The sequence below is a fragment of the Monomorium pharaonis genome, chromosome 2, assembly GCF_013373865.1.
Source record: "Monomorium pharaonis isolate MP-MQ-018 chromosome 2, ASM1337386v2, whole genome shotgun sequence".
In the NCBI taxonomy this organism is placed as follows: Eukaryota; Metazoa; Arthropoda; class Insecta; order Hymenoptera; family Formicidae; genus Monomorium; species Monomorium pharaonis.
The window spans coordinates 26,141,400-26,161,435 of NC_050468.1; the positions used below are offsets into that span (position 1 = coordinate 26,141,400).

The 20,036-nt window shown below is 35.2% G+C and overlaps 1 protein-coding gene, 1 long non-coding RNA gene and 1 other non-coding gene across 8 annotated transcripts; 1 reads left to right on the forward strand and 2 right to left on the reverse strand.

The window, feature by feature from the left end:
- Window positions 1-29: 29 nt before the first annotated feature.
- Window positions 30-1,241, reverse strand: LOC105839992. The gene is made up of 2 exons (XR_004962155.1): window positions 1,159-1,241; window positions 30-430 (listed from the first exon to the last, which is right to left on the reverse strand). It is a non-coding gene; the product is annotated as an uncharacterized LOC105839992 (transcript).
- Window positions 1,242-2,207: 966 nt separating this feature from the next.
- LOC114255525 lies at window positions 2,208-3,209 on the forward strand. Its single transcript, XR_003626785.2, has 2 exons — window positions 2,208-2,278; window positions 2,951-3,209. It is a non-coding gene; the product is annotated as an uncharacterized LOC114255525 (long non-coding RNA).
- A 3,328-nt stretch (window positions 3,210-6,537) lies between these two features.
- Window positions 6,538-18,324, reverse strand: LOC105840002 (gamma-aminobutyric acid type B receptor subunit 1). 6 transcript variants are annotated; one of them, XR_001139360.2, is made up of 13 exons: window positions 17,493-17,562; window positions 17,180-17,286; window positions 13,518-13,616; window positions 13,279-13,413; window positions 12,991-13,161; window positions 12,181-12,679; window positions 11,951-12,078; window positions 11,572-11,864; window positions 11,179-11,422; window positions 10,624-10,867; window positions 10,124-10,518; window positions 9,403-9,785; window positions 6,538-7,386 (listed from the first exon to the last, which is right to left on the reverse strand). XR_001139360.2 is itself a non-coding variant. In XM_036282705.1 (13 exons), the coding sequence occupies exons 1-13, from the start codon at window positions 17,560-17,562 to the stop codon at window positions 9,555-9,557; spliced, it is 2,553 nt and encodes an 850-aa protein (XP_036138598.1). In that variant the 5' UTR covers window positions 17,563-18,323; the 3' UTR covers window positions 6,538-9,554. The 6 variants fall into 6 exon arrangements, 4 of the variants coding, with proteins under 4 accessions (XP_036138598.1, XP_012542154.1, XP_012542155.2 ...); XR_004962154.1 differs by having other exon boundaries at window positions 7,507-9,785; XM_036282705.1 differs by having other exon boundaries at window positions 6,538-9,568; window positions 9,632-9,785; window positions 17,493-18,323.
- Window positions 18,325-20,036: the final 1,712 nt, after the last annotated feature.

A 20,036-nucleotide genomic window follows, 5' to 3' on the forward strand; every position in this document is an offset into this window, starting at 1 on the left:
TTTAAACGTATATTTATAAAATAACAATGTTTTCCACCTATATTATACACTTTTGCCGCATACTGCATTAACTAAAGAAATCTTTATTTTATATATTTATTACATTATACATATATGTATATGTACCTTTTCAAAGTCTTTGGAAGCTCTGCATTGGAATGTTTCGTACTGGTTTCTGTCGGATCGTACTGGTTCTGTCGTTTCTGGATCTATCGTAGTCAAAATACATCTTGTACAGAGCATACATTTCTCATAATCACATTCCCGATCTTTTATCCAATCCCATTTATCTTTTTCGTAAGCAGTGGCATCCTTAACCACGAAGTTCAAGCGAAATTGTTGCAGCGTGAGTGGTTTGTCCAGTCGACTATTAAGCTCTGATAATGAAGCTGCATTTATCAAACTGTAGGATGTTTCATTTGGATAGGCTCTGAAATAATGTCTTTTGTAATTAATTCGAAATTATCGTATTTTTTTTCTATTAAAACTTTTCTCGGCATTATATAAACGACATAAAGCCTTTCTTTTCTTGCACCATTCAACCTGATAGATTTATTTGTATAAGAGTAGTAACATTAGAGATATTATAGATGCGCGATGCAAGAAAACCAAGTTAGTCAATTAACCTATAGCAGAAGTACATGGTACGGAGTTAAAGACTAATCTTCCCGTTAGAAACATATTATATAAGTACTTTTTTACTAGGAAAAAAATTTACTTAGTAAAAAAGTACTTGTATAAAAACATACATAAATATACATAAAATATCACCACACGTATTTTCTTTTGTATAATCTCTTCAAATATATACATATAGGAAAAATAATTAGATAAAATAAAATCAAATTCATTAAGACTCCACTAAAAGTTCAAATAAAAAAATAAATAATAATAAAGATAAGAACCTTGGGCAATTAGGAATTCGTGCCGTAAGTGAGTTGCAAATATATATCGAGATATTATATGTGTATATACTGGACACTTTCACATGAAAAATTTTTTACTAAGTACAAAATTATTTCATGATAAACTTTTTACTAGGATTACAATACTAATAAAAATGTTCAGATGTTTAGAAATAAGAAATAACGCAGACAAATAAAAAAATAATTATTTTAAAAATAATTATACATCTTATCTTTGCATAAGAACACTTACCATGTTTTTCGGCTTTTCTAAGGAAAAGATCTTAAGATCTCTGTTTCACTGGTCATCTCGGTTTCACCGGTTTTTCTGTCACCGATCGATCTAATTGAAAATAGACTAGTCCAATCAGTCTAATGGTCGGTTGTTTCAACTTCTTGGTAAACTTACTTATTAGATAAATGTATGTTTGTTTTTATTTATTTAAGAAAAGAAATGAAGATAGACATGCTTACCTGATAGGGTAATCATAGTAAGTTTACCAAGAAGTTGGAACAATCGGCCCTAAGGCCGATATCCTCTTGAAAGATGAAGCATATGATAGTCATTGAGCGACTTCCTCGCCATAATCGCGTGTCGGTATTGTTTGGCCCCACCGCAGTAACTCGAAAACTTTTACCGGAAATTTGCGCAATATTTACTAACACCGATATCATGTCTAGAGCGCGAAGCGTAAGCACAGAAATACTATAGGTGTTACTATAGGTGTATACTTTTAACATCAAAGGAAGACTATGGATGAGAGCTTTCATAGTTGGAATTTATTAACAATCAGCTTTATTTTTAATGCAACAAGTAAAATATGTAACAATGCAAGGAAAACATGCCTCAACAACGGCGTATCAATCTATATTCGGTAAAATATATAACTAATTAAAGCCTCAATAGCTCTTTCACTAATCAATTTTTCATCTATTCTAGCTTATTTATTCTACCTTATAACGAAATAATTATGTAATAATTCAATGTACAATGAGAATATTAGATAATTATTGTATAAATATTTAAAAAATTCTGAAGCATTATTAGATTATCAAAAAAGTTCTAATTATACATATAATTATCGTTTTTTGAAAAAATGATTCAGAACTTTTTTCATAAGTCAATGCTTTTTATTTTTTCTTCTTTATAATAAAGAAAATCAATTCCACAACTTCTCACATTTATTATTTTAAACTGCAGACTGGAATTGAAAAATTGTCCTTTGAGATTGATGACGAATAACATTCATCTCTCAATCAACCGGACTTCAGTCCCAATATCGTGCATGCCATCTCTGTCATGTGCACTGGGCCGAGTGATTTGACCGGGTACACAATCATGTCGTTCAGGTCTCCAACTTTTCGCAACTTTGGTCAGTATTCATAGTCAAATCTTATATTTAAGATCATCTTAAGGGTGTATCGGACATACAATCTTAGACAAAAGTGCATGAAATTTGAAATACTTAAATATCTACGCCTAACGCATAGTAAATCTAGATGTAAGAAACTTGAACGATAGTTGGAGTCTTATTTTTACTCTTACAAAGTTATTTTTCACGTATTTGCAATTTTTTTTACTTATTTAGTTTAAATTTTTGACAGTGAAAATGCACAATTATCTCAAGTTATATTTTATTTCTTTAAAACGGTGTAGTGAAGACAATTGAAACTTGGCAGATATTTTCATCTATTCATATACTAGATGTATAAAAAAATTCAAAACACTTGTACTATTTCTTCTTTATTTTTTTAGCTGTTTCATTCGTCAAGATCGTCTTTTTCCATAAGATAGAAAAGGATACCATGTAAAATCAGTGAAAATTAAAATAGTTATAACTCAACAACCGTTTAGTGAATGCGTTTTCAATTTTTTGCAGTACATTAGGGAAACTAAAAGAACAATTTCACAGATTTTTAGCAACTTTGTAACATTTTGAACTTCAATCCGATACATCCTTAAGTACAGTCTTAAGATGCAATCAACTAATCAGAGCTATATTAGTATCTTACGACATTACTTGAAGCAGTCTGGATATGTACAGATTCGACTATGAATGCTGAACCTTGTAGCTGAGGCTTTCGTATTCTGTTGCACCACCGGCAGAGGCGCCAAATGCAGAAAATAATTGCGCCGAGGGCTATGACGCCGACGACATAAGCAACTGGGTCGGTGTCGCCTAAAAAAAAAAAAAATAAAATACAAGTTATTATGTTATAATTATATAAGGTTTAAAAAGAATTCGGGCAATTTTATATAAAGCACTGAATGTAATATACTTCAACTAAATGTGGCCCACTTAATTTATTTTACATTTATTACCCGCTCACAAACCCCTAAATTTTTAATTTTATTTTTATTTTTAAGATCTTGAAAGTTTTCTTTTAATTTTTTAAATTATGTAAACATATATACATACACACACATATATATATATATTTTTTTTTTCGAGATGTGTCGAAAAATTTAAAGTATTTTGTATTCAAGAAAAAGATTTCATAAGGATAGACAAATATCTTGGAATTTATCGCTTTTGCTTTTCTTTTCTTGAACTTGATTTATAACATATTTAAAGCAATCTATCATCAACATCAGCACACTATATATTAAACATCACAGCTTCCAAGCTTTTTATTTCATATTATGTTCTATTATCCTAATTTCTTAGTTGTTACATTTGTTTCTTATAATTTCTTATTATATTATCTGTTCATATTTATTTGATATTTTTTACTAACATCTCTTCACATATTGAGTTTCATAATAATTTATATTCTTAATTATACTTAATTTGTATTTTTGGAGTTAAAAAGAATTCAAAAGATAGATTAAATCATTTTTATGTGGAAAAATAGTCTTTTTAGCGTTTGTGTAATTTTTTATTTGCATTCATTTATATATTTATATATAAATGTTATATATTTACCCATAGTTACTGCAAAAAGATCATCGTGATAAGCTGAAACGAATTCATGGATCTCAGAAATAGTTCTTAGCAAGGATCTTTCGCGTTCCTTGTAACTCGATCTCGAGGGCTAGATCGACAATCGGCTAACTTCGCCTCCTCACAGCCGCTGTGCCATTGCGCGCTTCACGTACACATTATGTAACCATTTCTTCTGATTTCTCCTCCCTTCGTCGTGGACACTGTTAGATATTCGCGTTACATTCTGCTCTCTCGATGGTCTGCCACGATCAAACGCCTCGAATTATTGGAAATAAGTTGCAATAAGAACAACCTTGCCCTTCAAAAGATCCAATAGAATCAAGGAAAAATAAAGAAAAATTCTATCTTCATTCTTTACTTATACTCACTATCGTTCTTTATCATATCTGAATTAAACGATTAAAATCTTATCTAAATATAGCTTTTTTATGTAATCTTATCTAGTTTACTGAATATAAAACTCATTTCAATTAGTTGTGTTTAATTAATTGTATCGATTTATGTTCTTCTGTTATTAAAAAAAATTATTTCATTCATATTAACAAATGAAGACAAATATTGCTTAATAAATTAACTGCTGACTGAGTTAATCAGTGTTTAATTACTCTGCTCAAAAAGTTCGATAGAAATTGATAGAAACATAAAAATTTGATAGAAATTTAATATGATTTTATTTGAATCTATTATTTCTATCGGATATCAGATTTTATACTATAGTATAAAAATTTTTAATGTTGTGATTTTTTTATAAATACGGTAGAGAATTGTGTTCAATGTAAAGTATTAAACATAATATTATTTTTATAAAATATACGTATTATATATACATATATAACTGTAACCACACAGGTGCAAATTGAAATTCTGATTTTTTAAAATTCTATGCTTGATGAAATAAAATTGGGATGCGGTGTTTAAGAATTAATTCTCCGTACACACAATTTGATAATTTTGTTTCTGTAAATTTTTCCTTTAAAAAATCAGAATGCACTGTAATTTATTCAAACACTTATATACTTGTTTTTAAAATAATTGTTATATCTTTTTCATCGATATTTGAGCAGAGGCCTTTAAACTGAACTACCGTTTTTAAATAAACAGCTATGTAAATAAATACTTTTTACAGAAAAGTTTAAACTAAAGATTTTTTATGCCTATAAAAGCAAATAACTCGCAAGTGTCTCACGTGAGCAAAGAAGATTTCAAAAAACAATGTGTGTACAGAGGATTAAGAGTTTAACTTTCGTACCTTTCATCTTTCACTTTTCCCGTTACGAGTATACAACTTTCCTTATAATTATTCAAGAAAGATTCTGCGAATGCAAAAGCTTACAGTTCGCGCGAGCAAGTGTCCAAGAGTAATATGAATCAACCGATGATTCAAGCTATAAATTAAGCATGATAAGTATAACTGCCTCTAACATCAGTGATTCAGATTTGGATTGTTCTCGATATGTACAGAAGATTTTCTAACTAATTCCGATAATAATATACTAGAGATCTCAGGATTTACCTTAGAAAACGATACAGCTGAAGATGATAAAGATTTTGAAAATGAGAAAGGGAAGAAAGAGAAGGAAGAAAAGAGGAAGAGGAGGATGATAATAGAAATGAAATGATAATAGAAATGAAAAAAAAAAGGTAGTTGAACATAAAGGTGTTAAAACGTTTAAAAGTCTAGAAAAAAAGAACGATGATGAGGAAGATGAGGAAGATGAGAAAGATGATGAGAGAGATGATAAGGATGACAATGATTATAACAATGATTAAGAAGGAAGAAATAAAGAATAAAGTTGTAAAAACTTTGAAGCTCTAAAATTTAAACCCAAAAAGAACAACGTCAAGGAAAGTCCAGTGGACAACGAGAAAGAACATAAACTACGAATAAAGAAAGAAATAATGGAGTATGATGCAAGTTTTGATGATGATGATGAAAATGACGATGACATTATTAGTAAAGATGAGGGGAAAAAAAGAAAGTATTATTATTAAATTTTTGAGGAATAGTGTAAATCAAATCCAAAGTATAAAAAGAGTAAAAAGAAAAGAAAAATATTTAATTTTTGAGAAATAGTATAAATTGAGACAAATGCATAAAAACAATCTATCAAACAGATTTATTATGATAAATAATATACCAAACAATGCATTGAAGCAATTGATAAAGAAAATATTCGAATTATTTGAGTTCATTATAAAGTTTGAACGTAGCATCTCGTAGTGATGGAGGAATACGCCGAAGTTCAGTAGAGATTTCTAAAAAGTTAATAACATTGTTAGGACACGTTGTATACAAGATTAAAAAATACGCGCGAGTGGCGGTAAAGCTGTACATGGCAACCAGTTGTTCGGTCCTAACTATTTTTACAAACCGCTTATCAATTTAAGCAACTTCTCGGCGCTGTGAAAACTATATCTAACAAATACACGAGTGTCGCCGTTGAACATTATCGATACTCCCTTGGGAAAAAAATTCAATTACATTAGATTAACCTTTTAAATACCTTAACTTACCTAAAAATTTCTTTAGTAAACTTTTAGATTTGTAAGGTAATTTGGAAAACTTCAACTTTATTTAAAGTAAATTTTCCTAAGAGCTTATTCGCGTTATTCGTTTATAATCAAACGAATACATTTACTCGCGGGAGAAGAGGTGTATTAAAGTGAGTGTAAAGGCTGGCGACTTTGTTTAAATTTTCTTTATTAAAATCTCAACTCTAGAAACAACGTAGAGATATGAACACTCGCGATCACGCCGATCGTGAGCTGCGCGAGCTTCGGATCGAGTAAACAATCCCCAGGGTTCAATAATAGATAGAGCCTTCGATTTTTTTTTTTAACGGATTTTATAATTCAAAAACTTAAAAATAAATATCTCCATAAATCTAACGTACATATATGTGATACTTTCGTCAACAGTTCGATAGGACTATCGTTATAATGTATAATGCTAGACTTACAAGCGCCGTTTGCGCGGCAGTTGATTAAAACGAGTACAGTAAAAAATACTGCGTGGGTGAGCGCGCGTGGTAGGTACCGTAAATGAGAAATTACATTCCGTTTTTTAAATACTGTCTATACACGGGATTTACGACGACAGATTTCACATTATCTTCGGTTTGTGTGCCTGAGAGAGAACACGCGATAAACAGCCGTAACATCCGCGCGACGCATGTACCATGTCTCAACCTAACCGTGTCTTTTCCTTTTCTTGTTTTTTTTTCCTTAAATTTTTGTTCTCCTTCCTCTTTCTAAGGCGCAGTCGAAACATATAAAACAATTCCATCCGCTATAAACTATAAGTTACAGTTACTTTAACGGGGTTTCCCGTCATCGTGTCTCAGACATTACGGAGAGTTATTCTCACTTTTGGCGTGTTCCAAGACTCGTATGCTTCGCATATTGACCGTGCACGTAGATTTAATACTAGTTTTAGAAGAGAGTTTTGTCGCAAGCGTAGCGCTCGTTTGCGTGTGTATTGCTTTGGCATCATAGTCGGTGCAGTTCGTACATTTCGGCGATGTGCTGCGTGCCTAAAAAAACAAAAGGTCAAAACACCATAAATCTCGCGAGCTCGCAGATGGACAATTGGCTGATACCGAATGCGTCCGTAAATAATTTGGAAGTCGACAAAAAAAAAAAGTACATTTCACCTATTCTCCGTGTAAGTATCCCAAAACGGTCCGACATGCGTCCGATGTTGCTCTGTTCAAAAAACGTTCATCAAAAATTAACAATCGTGCGTCCTGGCTTACATGCTAAACGGTAATGGTAACACTTCACACCTCATCAAGACTCCCAAATTATAAACGAACGGCATACGAAATTCGTAAGCATTTAAATCTCGTTAGCACACTTCGCGTCTATGTGAACAACTGCGTCATTAAACCGGATTGGACCAAATTTCGTAATTTGGTTTCTTCTTGTCTTCATGTCATCAAATTTGGGAGTACGCTTCATGAGGTTTACAACAACGTTTGATACTGTACACAATCAATACGACACTTTTCTAACGAGATTTAACTGCGATAAACTGAGTCACATGACATGAGTGAAGATTATTTTTAGGCCTAAACGTAAACATTACAAGTTGCTTCGTGTAATAAGTATACGTGCTCTGTAACAAATGATAAACATGTTATAAACATCATCCTGAGCCAGTCAAATCCAATTTGCAGTTTACAGCGGCGGTATCTATACCGGTTGAATAATACATTTTTTACTTTAGGTATAACATGTCCATTATATTTATATATATTGTGCGTTTCAAAATATATTTATATTCTTTCTTATTATTCTGTATTCTTATTTGGAAAGATAAATACTTTTACGAGAAAATTACATAACCGGTATAAGAATGTAATTCCAATTTCCTTGTTCCTTCGTTTTTATTAAAGACCACGTTTGGTTAAATTTATATCGTTCAGCGAACACGTTTCGTTTTTATCTGTTATAACATTTTTTTTTCTTTGAAAATTCGTTACATTTTTAAGAAAAATATCAAGTTGTGTATTTAATTGAAATCGATAATGATTGAAAGACTTTATATTTTCCTTCGAGTATATAGTTTGTCAATAAAATAGTTACAAGTCAAGATATAAAATACTCAAAAGCTCCGTCTCTGAAAATGCTATTCCACGGTGGAGTAACTTGGTCCATAGGATAAAGATTGTATTACGCTAAGAAGATTCGAGTACCTTCGATCCGAGTACTTTCTCACAGGTGTTGAAAAATACACCTAATGATTTCACAAACATCCAATCTCGAGCGTCTACACAACAGCTAATGGGACTCTTGGGCTACATATAAAAATACACATGTCGTTCTACCAGTAAATAATTAATCGATAATAGATAATTATAGAAAGAAGAACACATTGCTGTCAGAAAGATAGGACCAACTTTCATAAAACTTTCATGAAGTGTAGGCCAGAAGATTTCATTAGATCGTGTGTTTTTCGTTTATATGAATTCACAGGAAGAGAGTTTCTAATTTACTAAGATAAAAATTTCTACTTCACGTACATATACATATTAATCGATACTATTTGTATATTTAAATATTTAACGATCTAAAACTATAAAATATCTCTTTACTGAAGTGAAAAAACTATAAATTATAATTAACAATTCAAAAAATTCTGTAAACAATTCGATTAAGAGCTAACATTCACATTGACATGACATTAACACTCGTTTATTTTATTGTTGCAATAGATTACTTTTTATGTATTCACCGAACAAATTTTATATTCTGCAATCAATGAAGATGCAACATAATTTATCAATCGTGCGCAAGTTGCGTGAGAAAAACATATGTGCCAGCTTTTTTTAATAACTCAAAATCACGACTCAGTTTCTGATGTTCCATTATTTTCCTTAAATTGTGCAGATTTAGCCATTCAATAAAAATTATATTTCATCGTCCGTGTTATCGTCGCGTTGGAGTGTAGCTGTCGTGAATAATCGTGTACTCCGGCCATTTTAACGAGACATTGCTCGAAAGTGCATCGTGAAGAAACACGCAAGTACGTACCCATCGATACTTACGACAAATAATACCGGAAATACCGTTCAATTTAAAAGTGAGGCGTAACAATAATCACCGAGATCAATTGAAAAGAATTTTAGGTCCCAAATGTATCGCGCGAATGCATGAGGACGTCCGTAGCGGCCTGATTTTATCCGTGTACGTGGCGAGATTATAAGTATGTTTCTGAAAACTCAACATCAGAAGCGGAAGCGCGGGAGGATTTTGTACAAATGGAAATACCCCCACCGATAGCACTGTCCGATGTTCCCTCGCCGGTCGGATAGTCAGCAACGATGAAAGTTTGCTTGGGCTGACCTTGCCTGCAACGACTCGTGCCGGTTCCTTTCAGGGCGTCGCGTTCAGCCAGCTTCTGCTTGATGGCTTGAATCTTTTCCTCTTTCTGAAATACATAGAATAGGAAATATGCGGAGAATAATGAGAGAGCATAATAAAGCGGAAATTAATTAATCAATAAAACGCATGTCTGTTTTAGAACTAAATACTTCTACAAAAGAGATGACTCTGATTATATAACGGATAGTTTCATTACGTGTAAATATTGGTGTAATAAATTGCCTGCATAACAATCTTAAATTGTTTTTCAGTTTTTCACACTAAAACTAAACACTTCAACACTTATATATTTCTTGACGCATTTACTTTAAATGTTCCAGTGTTAAATCTATTTTATTACGAATAAGTTTTATTTTCGCAACAACCTCGACATTGATCTCTTACCGCTGCAATGAGTTTCTGAAGTTCATCATTTTCGTTGAGCAGTTTCTGATACTTCTCTTCCTCTTCCTTGGATACCGCGCCGTCTGGATTGTATCTCGACTCGGACTTGTCCCTAGGATGCCTGATCACCTCGATGACCTTCGGCACGAAGATGAGGGCCATGCTGAGGAAGCAACAAAAGATGGTGGCCAACGCCGAGAAGGCGTAGCTCGCGTCCTGCTGACTAGAGATGACCATTACCACAGGTACCGTTATGAGACATAGAACTACGATATTATATATCGACATTCCTACGTATCTCGAATCATTGATCAGTTTGATTTTGATGCTTCTCGTCTCGTACGATAGAAAGAGCCCGAACGCAAGAACAATGCCTTTGTAGCCGTAGATCAATCCTGAAAAAAAAAAAATATTCACAATTTCCGTACACGATTTTACACCGTAATAGAATTATGTCGATATGCGTATGTGCCTTCTCGCAAGTCAAGAATCGCACTCACCGAGCCACAAGCTGTTGTTATCGCTCTCGCAGTGTTCCAATTCGGGTCTGATCATTGCGTCCTCGTCTCCGTAAGGAGGCAGTTCTAGGGCGAAGGTCTCGATTCTCCGTCGCAGCGGGTCGACCACTCGCCAAGTGACGAGGAGGATGATGTCCACCGACAGCAATCCGCCCAGCATAACGTACAGCTTCCACGGCTCAATCTTCTTCTGTATAGACGAAACTTTTTGTTTAGCCGTCAATGACTAAAAGGAATCGAGAATAGGTTAAAGATGCGGGACATACGAGCGGGAACAGCAAACCATGCAGGATGGTTCCATCTTCATGAAAAACTAAAAATCAGTCTCGTTACTAATCAGCAACTCAAGGGGAAAAGCGGTACGATTGTCTTCGCAGAAGAAGAATCGTTAGAGGCGGAGGAGGAGTAACAAAAAAGTAACAGAGAAATTATTTCATATCATCGCGATATACAGCTCGCGATATTTTAAGTATAAAGATCACTCGTACCGCTTTGCCAGCGGAGACTCGATTATCTACAATCAATCTCCGAACTTACTTTTCCTTGATCGGCTTTCGCCTTCGTGGAGAGTCGATGGACCCTCCACACTTTGCTGAACATGGCACCGAACGCCAGGGTGAAACCAACCGACATCGTCCACGCTCTAGCCTGGCAGACTATCAAAAACTGCCACGGCGTCACGAACCTACCGTCAATTCCTATACACAACACGGCCAAGAAGCAGCCTATTATTCCCACCAGCATTATCGTGTTGGCGGTTGGATGAGACGAATATATAACTCTGAAAAGTCATGAAAAGACATCGGTTGTAGCTTATTGATTGTAGATTGCCTGACATGGCCCGCGGTATACGTTATAGATAACGTATTAACGAATGCAGCACGATAGTTATACGTTATATCATATACAGTACAGACAGTGGTTATATACCTTCGGTGCCTATTATAGACATTAAATACGATCAATCCGATGGCTATCACGATGCCGAGCGCTGACAAGGTCGCCATACTTATGAATAAGGGCAGTGACACTGTTCGCAAAACGTTTCTTATTATCGTTCTGTCTTGCGGCACCTTCCCGGCGATCCATCGCTCCACGTTCCGCCACGTTAGATTGTCGCTCTGCGTATCGTAGTACCCTAATGTAACGTACTTTCCGTCGATCACCTGCTCGATCTGCGTCAGGGCGATCCTGTCGCCCTGGGAGCTGAACGCGACGTAACCCTACGGGAGGAAAAACAAGATTTTCAACGTAAGATATTTTCGCGAAGGCGGGAAGCAGCAATTTTTCAAGTTGCGGCTCTACATACGGAAACTCCGAGAAACTGGGTCGAGTTTACCGCCGCGTATATCTCGTCGGCGATCTCTTTGTTTTCGTAAGTGAAGTTCTTCAGACTGTTACCCATCTTGCTTAGCCTTTCCATGGTTCTGTTGAACGCTGATGATAGAGACAAAGAAGGAGGAATCGATAAAACGATTATTGGTCGTCAACTTTGCTGGATATATCGCGTGCGTGTGTTCGAGTGCGCCCGTAACTCACCAAGAGCGACGGACCAGACGGCGTCATAGGCGAGAGGCGCCTCCTGGTATCCTTCCGGATATCGATTGTTATCTATGTCGTAGCCGTCGTCCTTCAGCAGCTTGTTCAATCTCTTTCGGAAGTCTTCGGCGGTCATGCCACTAATCGTCGTGTCGTTATTCTGATTCCACATAAGCGCCTCGGTAGTTAAGTGCCCCTCCGCCGCCATCCGCATCTGCTCCTTCGTGCAGGTGATGCCCTCCTTCTCCAAGTTGATCTCGAACCAGTCGTCCTCGTACCAACCTATGAAGAACCACACGTAGGACTGGCCGTACAGCTTCTGGTGGTAGAGCTCGCAGAGCACCCGTCTCGCGGCCACGACGTAGAACAGCCCGACGATTATTCGCGCGTCCTGACGGCGTAGATTCTTCACCGCGTCCGTGGGATCCGATAGGAAGCTCTGACGAGTGACTATCTCTATCCCAGCTTCCTTACACCGCGCTTCTAGATCTTCCACGGTCTGCGACAGATTGACGGACAGTCAGACACGTTCATATTAAATTTGTACTACGAATGGCGATTCATTACGCAAGAGATGAATATTAATCCGGTCAGCTTGCGTTGAAATATTAAGATATTTTCTTATATACTTTGTCATAGAAAAGTCGATCTCGATTTTACTTTATATCTTTTTTCTAATTTTCAGAACTGGAAAAAGATAAGGAGTAAAATAGTTAAACCGAGATTAAAGTTAATCTACATTGATGGAAATAAACATTGCAAAATCGTTTTAGCTTCTCTAAACTTACTAACAGTGCTTAACATTCTTACTGATATAAATACTTCTTCGGCCTGCTGGAGTATCGCTACCCGAGACCAACCGAATTTTTGCAGCAATTTGATTCTCGTGGGGTTGTGCACGGTGGCGGAAGGATGCGTCCTGAACAGGGTCGGGAATCGATTTCGGTCGGACAGCGCCGGCGATGATGCACCGTAGCAGAGCTAGGGATAAATGTCACAGGCGTTCTCACACTTCTGTATTATACCGCATCGGTCGCGAAATACGAGGTTCGCGTAAACACGACCGGGAGAAGAAAAGGAAATAGGGTAGGTACTCACCACCACCAAGTTCCACATCTTCGCCGCCTCGGCGACCGTGGTGCATACCGTGCTGCACCCGGCCAACAGCATTAATTTGTAGGGTGGAAAGTATAGTAAGTTGTACATTACGGATGCGCCAAGGCCGGGCTCGCACTAAAATAAATTACAGAGGTAATTTTGCGGGGCGGCGACAGCGGCGACGGCGACCATCGCGTCCGCCATTATAATGTCATTAAAAGCATCTTCGTAAGTTTTACCTCACTATCGTTGGAATGGAGATGCAGTCTATATCCGCGTAACAAGTTCTTTTCGCGATTAACGTCTTCTAAGGCCAGGCGCGCAGCTGGCATGCAAGCCTGTTGAATAAATGATAATGCAATTCAGCTTGATTAATCTTCTAATTTGATGAGCCGGGCTTTGCATGCCGAGGTCAAAAGCGGTGCCGTTCGTGCATGTCCCTTGGCGAAAGTAAAGATCGGAGTGTAGGTCGAGCATAAAGGGAGAGTGACGGAGGTGTAAACGAAACTTTTAGGAAGCATAAATTGGAACAGCGAAACGTAGAAGAGAAGTTTACATCTCAAAAATGTTTATTTTATGTTACGCTGATCCAATTTACGCTAGAAGCTTTGTTTATGCCTCTGCAACTTTTCTGTTACGTTCGGCAGGATTGATTTTGAAATACTAAAAGTTATCGAAATTTAACACTTACTCTGTATTGCTATTTTTGGCACCTTTAAACGGTATATGTAGGTCAATTATGTTTAACGGGCTTATTAATTAGTAAAAATGTTTAAAAAATTTGCAAAAATTTATATACTTTCTTTGAGCTTTCTAAATAAAAACTAGAATAATAGGTTTGACAAATAATTTGCTTATCTATTTATTAATATTTATTAAAATTTCTTTAGTATACGTAAAAATTGATTTAGTATTATAATGCTACTTTTTCGTCAAATTTGCAAATAAGTATTACAAAATGCGATTTTATATAATCAAAGGTAAATGAAAAATTAAATAATATTCAAAACCAATAAGAGAATTATGTTTAAATTTTACAAAGATATGCAAATGTAATGAAACAATTTGTAAATTTTTAAAATTTTTGGCAATACTTTAAAATAAAGCACATATATCCTTAAATACCGATTTTTATTTTTGTCAGAGTTATAACTATAGAAACTTTAAGATACTTTATCGTGGAAAGGACGCAATTGCGACGCAAAAAAATTATGGTAAAAAGTTTTCAGTTTTGCATTCAAACAATGTAAATGAAAAAGATTCGAAGAATATTTGTAAAAAATTTAGTTATCTTAGAAAGTTATATTTTAATTAAAAAGATAACTTTCAGGCTGCGTTGTGTTTTTATCTGAATAAACAATTTTAGTTATGTGAACAGTTTATTAAGCTTTTCCGTGCTCAGAAAGTACTATATAAATTATAAAATTATAAAATGTTTGTCACAAATTGAGTAAACTCCGACAAACTTGTAAAAGAACCTTACGAAACTTTAGTTCATTGTGTATGCAGATTACTCTCTCTTTACGTGGTTGTATAAACTTTATGCCACGTAAAAGGAAAATAAATTACCAAGAATATTTTAAATCCTTAAATAAATCAATTAAATATAATTTCAATTATTATTGTAAAAATAGTTGAGTTGTCTATCATAAAAACAATAATGTTGCATTTAATTTTTACAGAATTAAATACTGCGTTGTAGAATAGTACAAGCATTTACAATTTAAATGCGTTCGCTGAGAAAAAGTAATAAAATATGCCTCATAGAATTTTCTCATTAAGTTACAGCGGACGTTAGACAGCAACGATCCGGAAGAAAATATGCCTCGACAAGAGACAATTATGACGAGAGAGGCGAGTTACTGAACCGCGATTTTTCCGATATTATTATTATTATTATTATTATTATCATTATTGTTGTTGTTTCATTGTAAATCCAACAGATTCTGGCGGTCGTAAATAATGCGTGATTTGTTAAATTCGCCAAGAATTTTACTCAATCCTATACAGATTTTCTGACTTTAACGAGAAAAATGCTTCAACGCGCTTCGAACTCGGGAGCAAAAAACGTTTCTCCATAAGTAAATTTGTCCACCATTATGAGGGAACTTCTGGAATTTGATCTCCAAAGTTTCGCGAAGTTTGTCGGAAATTTTACTCGTGCTATCGATGTCACACGGTCGTTTATAGATTCGTAAAAGGGAGGAAGCGAAAGACATATATATAAGACCGGAGGAAACAAGAGAGGCTGCAAGCGATTGCGATATCGCGTAACAATTCGTCCTCCTTCGTAAACACGTCTATAAAACTGAACAGGGAGATACCACGTATTCTCTTCCCAAATTTACAAAGATATTATTGCAAGACAAATATATGGAAAGAACTGTTTTGCTAAGGTATCTTAACATTTAACTACAAATCTAAATACAATTTTATTTATTAATTAAAATTTGACATTAAAATTAATTCGACCATTATTATATAAGACATTCGAGTTGGTATCTAAAAATTAAAACTTTGTATTTATTATGGTTGAACGTTCTTTATAGTTATTTTAATGGTTTAACAAAATTATTTTTAGATCTATATCCAGTTAAATTTCTACACTGAGAAAAAAATATTGATTTAACAAAATTTTCCAACTAAATTAAAATTTTGTCAGTTCAAGAATTTATGCATTTAACTTAAATGCACAAATTATAATTCAAATATTTATATAGTTAATTAAAATATATAAATACTTGAATAGACAAAATATAATTTAATTGGAAAATTTAGTCAAATTAACAACATTTTTTTCTCAGTGTAGACATTTCAGCAAAACCGTTTTTCCGTGTGTAAATAAAAGAAAAGCTATCTTAAAAACCAAAGTGATTTTTGTGATTTTCTTAATTTTAGTAAAAAAAGGAGTTTGGTAATAATCAAGCTTTGATGAAATAACTTTAATTAAATGTTTGATTAATATCAATCAAATATTTAGTAACATTTAATGATTATATTAATAGTAATGAAATACAACAATAGTAACCAATCGATTACTGAACGGTTAACAAAAAGTTAACAACTAAATTTTTTAATGTATTAATTTAATATTTAATTAAAATTATTTTATTAAAACTTAGTAATTACCATTTACGTTTCATTATCATCGAATTCTTTTCTTCAATGTATCAAAACATATGATTAGTTTAGATTGACTTTATTAAATTTTCCTTTTTTTTTCAAAAATTGAACTTGGCTTCTAAGCGACTCGTATCACAATTAAAGATTTCGTAAGTATATAATTTTCAAACAAAAAGAAATATCGAATTGATCGCCAATTCTTATCACTGACATCGCTTGATTAAGTCATTGCAAATGGAGTTATTTCGAATTTTGTTTACCAGCTCAACATTATTCATACAGCAAAATATATTTGAGATGTAATCAGATATCTTTGTGCTTACAATTTTAAATCAATATAATTTATAATTTTAAAATATCTTTCGTAATATTCCGTAACTAATAATATAATTTATGGAACATATCTTAAAATAAACTTCAGGCTACCTTAAATATAAAAATTAAAAATAAAATTAAATTAAAAATCAAATATCAAGTTTAAGATAAAATATCATAATTTTTTAATATTTCGGAGATATCTCAGAGACATTCTTAGAATACCTTGACAGTTTGCTTTGCAACAGATATTCTGACATATAGATATTTTTAAGATATTTCTGTAACATTTTTTGCTTTGTAGATATGTTTTATAAAGAGAAAAAAATACATAGTTTGTCGTGTCTTTATCTTCTCGGTCTACGTGCAATAAAAAAAGCACGTTAAATATCTTATGACGTCGTTAAATATTTAATAATGTAATTTTCGCGGCTCGCGGTTTCGAGGGGAGGATTCCCGTTACCTGGCCGCCTTGCCAGCCGCCCTCTCCGGCAACGGGGAAGATACCGCCGATGTGCAGGACGTTCTCCTCCTCGTCTTCGGGTGGTAGCACCGCCTCGGTCCAGAGCGCTGCCATTAAAATCACAATTAAGCCCAGCAACATCGCGCATTGCTGAGGAAGGCCGCTCGCCATTCCGACAGCAGCGTCTTGCTCTCGCGCGCGCGCTCACTAAAACCGTACGTTCCTCTCTCCCTCTCCCCCTCTCTCGCTCTCTCTCGCTCTCTCTCTCTCTCTCTCTCTCACTACCTCTTTTTAGCTCTCTCCTACGACATACCGGGTGTAGTGGGACACGTAGTGGCAAAATCGGTGGTGTGCAAAGTCGATGAGAAAGTGCTCACTGCCATCGTCCTCGCCCGATCGACCTCGTAGCCCGACTAATCGAACACCTTCTCTTTCTCTATCTCTTACTCTCTTACTTTCTTTCTGCTTCTATTTCGCTTTCTTTTTCACTCTCTCCTTTTCTCGGTCCCACGACGTGCGCGTTCGATCGCCCGCGAATCTCCTCGCGCGAACGTCACTCTTCTATTTGTCCTTCGTCCGCCCCTCTCTCTCTCTCTCTCTCTCTTTCTCTCTCTCTGTCTCTCTTCCTCTTTTACTACAATCAAGCAAAATCAATTGCTATGCACACTTCCTTCCCTCGCTGTCGAAGAAGCTTCCGTTTCTTCGTTCCAAATTCAATTCTTCACGAGTCTCCACGTTCGTCTCTCCTGCGCGAGAGACGTCTCTTCCGCGATTCTCGCACTTCCGGACTTGGAAACTGAGCAGATTCACGAATTGGAATACTTCCCTTCGCCCGGGTTACTCGTCGCGCGCGAGTTTCGCGTGCGAATGGCAGGCGAAGGCAGCCACCCCCGGAGATATATCGGGACCGTGCTCGATTCGATCCCCGTCCCCGTTCTCGGACACGCGCGCAAGGGACGACGAATTCGCGGTCACTCTGCGGCTAAAGAAACGGAGGTGACGGCGCTTCGTACTTCCGGTTTCGCGCAAGGGCACACTCTACCTTCGCGTGGCCGGGAATTTCTCGCGTGGTAGCCGAGAGGTTCAGCGATGAGCACGCTTCGCGGACGTATTCATATCGATTCCCAACCCCCTGGAGGGTCACCGGGGATCCGGGTGGGGTAGGATGAGGTGAAACGGAGGACGGCTGGGAGAGTGAAAGAGAGAGAGAGAAAGAAAGAGAGAGGGAGTGAGGAAGGATGGGATCCGTGAAAGGGGTGCTCGCCTTCGCGCGAAAATCAATATGGCGCGGGCGATTCAATTGTGACAATTGCATTAATGAAAAATTCTTCCCATGTAAACAATAAGACATCTTTTAGATTTTTAAAGATATTAAAGATTTTTAAAAAATGATCTGAAAAAGATATCTTAAGGATTTTTAAAAGATCATGTCTTGTCATGTCTTGTGTTTCTTCAAAAAGCTTCGAAAAGACATCTTTAGCAATCTAAAAGACATTTTATGCGATAGTGTTGAAGTATTATTTTAAATATCTTGAAGATATTTTTAAGTAATCTAAAAGACATTTTATATTTATAAGACAATGTGTTTTTTGGATTATCTTCGTGGATCCTTTCCTTTATAAATTTATATTGATTTAATTTAATATAATATTTGAATGTTAAAGATGCAATAAGATGTAAGTAAATAGTGAGAATTGTAAAGATATAAAATATATTATAAGTATTAAATTTTTTGCCAAGTTTATGTATCTAGAAATGCGCATTATCTAATTTTTTTTTAAATAATTAACCTTCTGTACTTATATATTAGCGTATTGCAAGAATGAATTTGATTACATTTTAAGTAACTTAAGTCCAGTTCCACAATTTAGTTTAACCAGAGTTTAATTAACATTGTTCAATAGGAGAATTTTTATATAATACAAAATCATCTATTGCACATGGTTAGTTAAACTCCAGTTAAACTAAATTGTGGAACTGGGCCTACGGCCCGTTTCTACCGAGTGTTAACTTTAATTTTAATTTAACATATTTTATTTCATAATTATAGAATCTATTATAATAATAATTACAAATAATATACATAATATTTCCAATCTTTGTTTTCTATTCTTTTCCCTCGAAGAGTTCCAGTTTCATCAAATCGTTGTTCATTGTAACAAACATTCGTACATAGGCATAATACATCTAGACTGAGGATTGTCTCAATTTTTGGAAGTGGGGACAATTCTACGTATAGCTTACGTAGAAAAAGGCAGACTATATAAGTGCTTGCATGTGAGAGAGAAGGATATATTTTTTATATCATCCGTCTTTTTCAACGTATATCATCTGTCCTTTTCTACGTGTGCCCATACCCCATTCCTGAAACGAGCAGAGGCTCGATTTTTGAATTCGTTCGCAGGAGAAACGTATGCGCAAATACCCGCTCTAACAGAAAAGTTGCAAGTTTATTGGTTAAAAGCCACACGATAGCCAATAAATTTTCAACTTTTTTGTAAGAACAGAATTTGCGAATACGTTTCTCTTGCGAATAAATTCAAGAATCGAGCCCCTGGCCTGCATACGTATCTGAGACACACCTGTTTTAGCCTGTTCTTTTTCACTGCACTGCTGCAGTGGTGCAATAAGTTAAAGTAAAACAAGTATATTTTTTCTCATTCTAACTTATTGCATTAGCGCAGCAATGCAGCTAAAAGGAACAGACCTATAATCGTCCATATTGTTTGCTTTACTACGCATGCGCAAGATTTGTCCCTCCGCTCCCCCTACGCCCCTCACTATTCTACGGGTGCGTTCCAAAATTCACTGCCAGTAGCGTCAGTACTAAAAGTGTATAGTTCATGTTACGTGTACT